An 8,848-nucleotide genomic window follows, 5' to 3' on the forward strand; every position below is an offset into this window, starting at 1 on the left:
TTGTATTGCTCTTTCTCTCCAGTACCTCCCATTTAAGCAGCCGATATAACCACCCCTCTAGTTCTAATCTTAGGGCCCATCCGTTTGTGCCACCAGTTTCAATACGCATGGCTGTTAAGATAGAGGAACTCATACAATTTGTCGGGTTCATCTAACTTCCTGTTAAGCAAGCAAGGCCAACGAAAAACGAAATAGACCGCCCTTGAATGAGCTAGTTTTCAAGTGCTATGTAGGCTTTAACGTGCTATGACTCGGCTTTTACAATTACTTTGACTTCAGGGACTCACCTCAGAACAGGTACTTACATTAAAAGGATGTAAAGAGACAAATATGCTAAAACGTATTGTAGTTAATCTTGTATTTGGCTTGTATGTTGGTGTAACTGTTTGAATGCAGGCTGCTTATTCAGTTGCAACTTGATATCTGGTTCCAACTTTAAGTAAACGTATTTAAATGGTGCTTTCAGAAAAGGTTAATTGGTACTTTTTGCAAATATTGAACAGCTTATTAGAAATGTAGATTTTGAGTAAATGTAGTGCCTAAAAAGTTGCAGATCAATATATATGAGAGTGTTGTATACTGTGTCTTTTTTCATTTTTCATTGGTCATTATTAAGCAGATATCTGCATATATATGAACACCGTTTGCATTTTAAAGAATCATTGACAATTCATCTTTTTGTGTTTCAGCTGCATGTAGCCTAGTTCATGCCTGTTTTGAAACAATATGACAACAGACGTGAATGACTGGACACACATCATCTTACAGTATGTTTAAATAAGCATTTCATATTTTATATGTAGCTTCTATAGACATGATTTTATATTAGCTCTGAAAACAATGAGAACACACCATACGTGTGACCTGCTACAGCATATCTGTTGCTTTTTTAGTTTTGGCTTGTTTTATTACAGCAGTTGCTTTTGATTATCCTCATTTTCTGTCATTTAGCTTACACTGGACGATCTATTTTTGAGATCTAATGATATGGTACAATTAAAGGATGGATATACAGTATGTTGTTTTTCAATTACAGGATATTGCCTCTTCAGGAACCGTACATTTACATTGTGAGGTGACATTCCAGTGTCTTGAAATATCCCATCCCAAGTGTTCAACTCATTTAGAGTTAGACAGAATGGAGGGTGCTCACAACAAAAGAAGGTCACCGGCTGCAAATTACGAGTATAAAGTGGAGCAGCGTGCCATGAAGCACAGAGAAATCAGCCATCGGAATAACACAACATCATGCCGCAGTCCCACGAGGGATCTGGACACGAGGTGGATTAAAAATGAACTGCATCGCAAAAGACAGTTTGAGTTCTTCAGAAGAAGACCAGTGGACCATGGCACATACGCACTGTTATCTGCAGTGCCAAGGCACAGATACTCGAGGGAAACCCTGCATACACCAGAGAACATGACGCAAACCTTAACGTCAATCAGACGGCCCTTGATAACAACTCAAAATGTAAAGCTCCCAAGAGAAGGCACTAACTTTACAAAGCAGGTAAAGATATTATGAACTAGGTCTTTGGCCTGTGACTCATGGATCACCAAAATTCTATCTTAAATATTTAAATTAAAGCTGCAGTCCGCACGTTTTGCCTCTCTGTCACTGGAATTGCAGTTCCTTGAGGAATTATATTCAAAGCGTGGGGTTGTGCTCTGGCGCGGATGAATCTGCTGTTTTCAGGTTCATGTGTGGCACTCAGTCACCGCAGAAGTGTGTATCCTGTACTTAGCAATCACAGATTCTACGTCTCGGAATATATGACCCAAATAAGAATGTTTACCGTTTATTGTCGTCTGAAAAAGTAAGTAACAAGTCTGACACGTTTTGTTCTGACCAGCCGAGGAAAAAAATTTTTGTTGATTTTAACCCAAATATTGCGGACTGCTGCTTTAATTTCTTACATTTAAGAATTTACATTAACACTGAAATCAAATCTACATTAAGACTGAAATCAAATGTCCAAATCCCAAAGACAGGCTCCACATCTCCAATGAATAATGAACACGACCTGAAATCAGATGAATGGGAGGTACCGTTACCAGTCCTGAATTCTGTTCGGCTTCATGGAAAAATGAAAAAGGAACGAGGTTAGTCTCCACCGAGTCATGGCTAACATCACTTTAAAATAATTAGAGACATGCAATAAGTAATAGTGGGATTACAATTTCAAAACATACCAGTGTTAAAAAATTATATATTTTTAATATGTGTGTTAGGATGTGACAAAATGATACATTACGAAATATTATATTCTTATTATATCTAAAAATATTTTGTTTATAATTCGCAGTTTTACTTAAAGAAATCAGTCAGCTCTCAAACACTCAGAAGACACTGCAAACCGCCAGCATTCAGACTGAGTGAGTCACATTACAGTTACTGTTTATTCTAAAGGAAAAAAAAATCATTATAATGCACTTGCGTTATAAATATTAATTCGTCATTATGAACTTTCTTTCATTAGGTCTGGATTTGTTACCGTCAAAGAAGCAGTGAGGAATTTGATGCTTGTTTAATAACAAATAGATAAATATGGTTATGTTGTTTTATTTATCAATAAAGTAATTTTCCTCTTCCTTTGTTTTTAGGATGTACACCAGTTGGCTGACTATTTAGAAGTACGGCATATTTAAAAACATATAAACATATTTTAAAAATCTATTCTTGACCGCCTTTTAAATATGTTACTAACGTGAAATGTGGCATCTCTATGCAGGAGGCCTTACACAGAGAAGAGGTTCTTAAAAAGAAGCTCTCGAACCTCCAGAAGAGCGCCACCACATTACTGCACTCTACAGAGCTCCTATGGAAGGTACATTAGTAAACCTCTTCACGCTGAAGCCCCGCAGCATCAGTTCGAGGCACACTGACCATGTGAACTCCTGCAGAAGAACGTGACTGTTGGTTTTTGTGGAGTTCATACGGCTCAAAAACTGCTATTTAAGCAAAATGAGACAAACCATATTCAAAGGCACTCTGAATTTCATGGACATCATTACTGATACGTTAGCTTTGCTGTTACTCTGCATAGTATAGTTCCTGGTTCGGTCACAGCAGTAATATAGAGGCGGGGGGATGGTCTTGTGGTTAACAGCATCCAGCTTTATATGGCTCGTTAAAAAAAAAAAACCCCTGAAAATTTAGCTCACACACATAAAACGGAGAGCAGCGTAGGCATCAGAGATGGGTTTGTTTTAAACTCACCCCTCCTCATTAATAAATTTTGATCTCATTCTTTATTTTTCTCATGGGCCAACATAGTGTTGCAACCAATCTAGAATTATTAATTGTAAAGGTTGTTTGCTTTTAACAAAATGCTAAGGAGGCTGTTATAAGACAGGATGCAGTGTATGTGCAGAAACTGAAAACTCTTGCTTCAGTGGTTCACTCTATCTCTCTCACTGACACACACATTTCCTTTTCCTCCCACAGACACGCAGCGACGAGGACTTGCTGAAGAGCAAGATCAAAGCTCTGGAGGCGCAGCTGCAGGTTTGCTTTAAGGTAAGACTTGCAACGCTGCATGTGTGCAACAACCCCAACCCAAGCTGTGGTTTGTTGCATATTTTTGTTTTTATTTTGGAAAATAGTGTATCGGTTTAACTTGGCCAATAAGTATAGGTGAAAGACTTTGCAAGAAACTTTTTGACACAGAAAGATAAATACTGCAATTTGTCTATTTCAGAAGTTTCCTCAAGATGGGGTCAAAAAAGTGATGATAAAGATGGAAAAACAGAGAGAGGAGTATGAACAGAAGGCTATAAAGACTATTCAGAGGGTGGAGAATGAGAAAGCGGAGGCTCAGAGTAAGATGGAGTATCTCCAGGTAAGTCTCCAAATGCAAAGTCTTTAAAACAAAATGTAATGCAAGTCATCAACATACCACCATATTTACCTTTGCAAACTCCTAGCTGTGTTCCAAGAATCCAATTTCCATTCCCACTCTTCCCTTCCACCAGGGGGTGCTGCAGACAGCACAGGCAGAGTCTGAGCAGTGGCAGAGGTTGTATGAGGAGCAGAAAGAGGGTTCGAATCAGCTGAAAAAGAGGCAGGATGAGTGCACCGATCAGATGCTACAGCTGCAGGGTCACTTGGAGGTACACCAAAGCCACTGTAACAGAAACCATCATGAGAGAATCAAAGCACTTGAGTAACACATCACATTTTTTGCAAAAGCTGACAAACCACAGAACCCTACTTTCTGTCCACCCCATCATAAATGCACTGAAACGTACAGGGGGGAAAGCATGTCATTTATATATGTTGTGTAACTGTGCAGCGTTCTGAGGAACAGGAGGAGATGCTGAGGACACATAATGAATCTCTGCAGCAGGAGAGAACAGAGCTTCATTCCTTCATCTCAAAGCTGGAGGACGAGAACATCAACCTGAAAGAACATCTACAGGAACTCACAGGTGAAGGGAAAATATAACGTTCACTTCGCATTCGTTCAGATATTTCTTTCCAGTTTGATATCTTTCTTTATCTGTGTCTATTTATTTTACACACATACACAGAACACAACCATGAGTGGTGGAACAGTAGCACAGAAATACATGAAGATGCTTCAGGATTTGAGGAGGTCCTGTGGTCAGATAACAGCAAAGCCAGTCATCTGAAAGAGACTGAACATAGACTCAGAATTAAAGAAAAAAAGGTAAAGGTCTGTCAGCGAGATGACTGAAATTCAAAATAAAGCAAGTCAAGCAAAAACCACTGGTCAGTTTTGGGATATATATTGCTTATGGAATGAAATGCACACATACGTCTTTATTTGATTGCGTTTTATTTTCATCTTTTCATATCAAATGCATTTTTGCATTGAGAAAACTTTCCAGGTTTGTTCTTATCTATATTCTGAATATAGAGGGTGTGTTCATATTCCCTTTGCCATATTTAATTCCTAGAAGTATTAATTCAAAATGCAAATTCAAAATTTCTATATAATATGTATTATATTATTATTTTCTATGCAACTAACTCATAACATATCAACAAAAATATTTTGAGCCTATAGTTTCAATAATACACATATTTAATATAATGCTGCCTTTCAACATTAATGATTCATTTAATGAACACAGGGACGCATGATGACATATTATTTCTTTGTCAGCTCTCTCTCTTTCTATATATATATATATATATATATATATATATATATATATATATATATATATATATTAAGCTGTAAGGTAGCAGTAAAATTGATTTCACAAAGTTGATTATTCAGTTGTAACAACTGTGTGTTGTCTTGGTTGTGGCAGTGCATAGAGCTGCAGACTGATCTTGAGATCCTGGAGAGAGAGTGTTACAGCTATCAGTCCCGTCTGACCCAGTGCAGAGAAGAACTGAACAGACTGATGAGACGCCAGAACAACAGCAGGGTGAGATCCATGTGTGACTAAAAAAAATTTAGTTTCAGCCTGGTTTTCTAGTCAATTACAATTTTTACTTTCTCCGATGAATATATTTTCGAATGCCACATATTCGGACAGCTGCTTTCAGCTGTTTTCAAAATTAAGATCAAGATTCTTTATACTTTCGTTGGGTTTACATTTACAGCATGAATCATTTTCCCTGTCTCTGTCATGTCACTGAACAGATTCGAAGTTGTGGCTCCTGGATCTGTCTATTTCTCTTCTTACTGCTCCTGATGGTGGTGGCGGTGGCAGCCCTGTGGTTTTATCATCCACCCGCCAGAGAGCAGCTCCGCACGTTTTACTCTGACCTGGAGCAGCGTGTGGAGGACTACCTCATCCAGAAAGCTTCAGCGCAGCACGGAGGCTGCTTCAGACCTGTGTGATTAGAGCAAATTGCAAAACCAAGTGTCTTCTAGAGATTTTGTTGGGCTTGTATTTATTTCCTTTTTAAATTTCTAATCGATTTTGTACATACCTGTTTTTTAAAGTTAGCCACATGTAATGTCTTTATTGTTTTGCTAAGAATTTTCATGGTTCTTTGTATTAGTAACCAAACTGCCTTTGTAAATATTAGTATCATGTTACAAAACAAAGACATTAGAGTGAATTTCTAGTGTTAATACCTGAATCTGTGTTGTATTGTACAGTTTATAACTGATTATTAGAATTCAAAACGGTACTTTTAACAAATTGTTTTAGAAGCCTGAAATAAATTTACTGTGTACAACTAAGACTTGCGTTTTGACTTTGGTGTTAAACATGTAACATTTGTATTCTGAATTGTATCTATATTGCAACGATTTGAGAAGATCATGTCCAGATAGGGTAACAAACTTCTTTCAGTTAGCACGCACTGAAAATAAAAGGACAATTCTGTCATGTTGAATGGCTGAAAAAGCACATTGTCATGACAGGTCACTCTCTTTAGCCTTCCAGAGTGACCCACACATTAATGGAGATCTGACACAGCTTGTTTCAACACATTCACACACTGCCCCTCCCCTTGCCCAACACTGCTTCTCACCATGGCTTCCTGTGTAAAGATACCCAGAGCCCATTAAAACATTCACTGCAGCCCAAAAGAGTGATAATAGCTTGACAGTCGTCATACAGGGTAAGTCATTTCATATGCTTTCTGGAGTTAAAGAGTTATAGAGGAACCTTGTGATAAATTACTGCTTTAACATGATGTAAAACTGGAAGTATAATACCACAGTGTGACGCATGCAGTATGTACTGTAGTAACATAAGCTAGCTAAAGTCACGGACTGTACAGTTAGGTTTATTTACATTATTGAGGTTTATTCAATGATATGCTATACTACTACACTATCCAAAAAGACAAATTAGTGGTGTTTTGTTAGATTCATGTATTTGTGTATTTCTAGGTGTCCTGATAAATGAGGTCGTCTCTTCTGGTATGCGTGGTTGGATTATGTTTTTGGACTTCTGTAAATTCTCTGAAGATCTGTGCCTTCAACATCCAGAGCTATGGGGAAGCAAAGGCCAGCAATAAGAGAGTCATGGAGATTTTGATAAAGGTATATAGACTAATTGAGAATATAGACTAACTGATTGCCCTAAGAATGCAATGAAACAAAGGGAGAATAATGTTGGAGAATTTTTTTGAACTTCTAGATCATTTCTCGCTGTGACTTGAGTTTGATTCAGGAGGTTCGAGATTCAAGAGGTAAAGCTGTATCTGCGCTGTTGACGAACCTGAACAGGTATATTCACAGCATTTTACTGAAACACGCGACTCGGAATCGATGTATAATAATGTTTTCATATTCCTTCCTCCAGGTTTGACAAATCTCACATTTACACACATTTAGAGAGTAAAAGAATGGGGAAGAAAACATATAAAGAGCAGTACGTGTACATTTACAGGTAAACTTTTAAAATGCCCGTTTGTGAGCACACCTGATTTTGCGAACACATGCACGGCTGATGATAAACGCTTCCAGTCTTTTGTGTTCACAGAAAAGACATGCTACAGGTGAAGGAACAATATCAGCACCCAGAGTTCAACGAGAGCACAGTATTCTCCAGAGAGCCGTTCATCATATGGGTCCGCTCTCCAACAACATGTATGTTTCTAGAACCAGGATCTAAAATTCCTCTCAGATTAATACTGAATCTGACTGATTGTACTGTCTGTTCACAGTGATGAAGAACTTTGTCCTTATTGGTCAGCATACCTGTCCTAAGACTGCAATGAAAGAAATGGAGGCACTTTATGATGTCTTTCAAACAGTCAAGAGGAAATGGGAAACAGAGGTACACCAAACTCATTAGATAGATTTAATGTTCATTCCTAGATTACATCTAATTATTTTTTACCTTTCTAAACTAGAATGTGATGTTTCTGGGGGACTTAAATGCAGCTTGCAGCTATGTTACCAATAAAGGACTGAAAAATGTGCGACTCAGGAGCGACCCAAAGTTTCACTGGCTGATTAGAGATGAACAAGACACTACAGTGCGTGAAAAAACACGCTGCGCTTATGACAGGTCTGTCTTTCTTAGCAAACCAACATGGCAACCAACAGAGAGCTTCAAGAATGGCATCATTCTGAAGACCCATAGGTTACCATTACACCAGTTTCCTAGGAGTTTTGTATTGACTTTGGGGTTATTTCACAAAACAAGCTCTATGACTTGAAGCATGTTTTGATCACAGAAGAAATTTAAGGCCTAAATACATTCACCAGAAGTAAAAAGTACCACCACCACTATCCACAGGTTTTAGGACTCATTCCTGCAACACTATAGCATTCCCAGTCTAAACTCAAATTTTACAATGGCTATTTTAATCTAATGTTAAAATCTTTGTGAAAACCCTTTTTAGGATTATTATTCACGGCAAAGAACTAATTTCTGGAATAGTTCCGGAATCTGCTCAACCATTCAACTTCAAAGAAGAATTCAGTCTATCTGAGGAAGAGGTAAACAGTATTGCAAAGCAAATATTAATTCATAAAACTGTATACGATGTATTACAAAATGCTTGAAATGTCTTTCTTTTTTTGCACCCAGGCTTTGGAAGTCAGTGACCACTATCCTGTAGAGGTGGATTTAAAAGCAAACCATCGCTACCTCATGCGCCATGAACTATGAAATGATCAAAATCAAAATATGAACTAAAAGTATCAATACTAATAGTATATCATTATTTGCATGATATTGCACTGATAGCACAAAAAGAACATGTGAACAGATAATGGAAAATAAAAGCTTTCATCTTATATTGTATTATGCTTTTTTATGAAAAACAAGTTGTTTATTACTACACTATTTAAGCATTTTTTTGTTATAGTTGCTATAGTGTCCTGTAGTGAAGTTGCTAATGGTTGAGATTAAATAATAAACATAATGTCTCACCATATATACAATATATACGATATAT

General features: G+C 37.5%; 2 protein-coding genes across 2 annotated transcripts; both read left to right on the top strand.

Moving 5' to 3' along the window:
- The first annotated feature begins 101 nt into the window (after positions 1-101).
- LOC122350181 (TRAF3-interacting JNK-activating modulator) lies at positions 102-6,166 on the top strand. Its single transcript, XM_043246468.1, has 15 exons — positions 102-297; positions 690-767; positions 1,037-1,510; positions 1,989-2,103; positions 2,307-2,376; positions 2,481-2,508; positions 2,605-2,634; positions 2,733-2,828; positions 3,449-3,520; positions 3,702-3,842; positions 3,976-4,113; positions 4,296-4,431; positions 4,534-4,673; positions 5,284-5,403; positions 5,622-6,166. The coding sequence occupies exons 3-15, from the start codon at positions 1,139-1,141 to the stop codon at positions 5,820-5,822; spliced, it is 1,659 nt and encodes a 552-aa protein (XP_043102403.1). The 5' UTR covers positions 102-297; positions 690-767; positions 1,037-1,138; the 3' UTR covers positions 5,823-6,166.
- Positions 6,167-6,404: 238 nt separating this feature from the next.
- Positions 6,405-8,687, top strand: dnase1l1l (deoxyribonuclease I-like 1-like). The gene is made up of 9 exons (XM_043246547.1): positions 6,405-6,553; positions 6,828-6,980; positions 7,078-7,166; positions 7,243-7,329; positions 7,423-7,529; positions 7,607-7,719; positions 7,796-7,953; positions 8,291-8,387; positions 8,479-8,687. Exons 2-9 carry the CDS (start codon positions 6,840-6,842, stop codon positions 8,557-8,559), a joined length of 873 nt encoding a protein of 290 aa, XP_043102482.1. The 5' UTR covers positions 6,405-6,553; positions 6,828-6,839; the 3' UTR covers positions 8,560-8,687.
- Positions 8,688-8,848: the final 161 nt, after the last annotated feature.

The sequence above is a fragment of the Puntigrus tetrazona genome, chromosome 8, assembly GCF_018831695.1.
Source record: "Puntigrus tetrazona isolate hp1 chromosome 8, ASM1883169v1, whole genome shotgun sequence".
Classification (NCBI taxonomy): domain Eukaryota; kingdom Metazoa; phylum Chordata; class Actinopteri; order Cypriniformes; family Cyprinidae; genus Puntigrus; species Puntigrus tetrazona.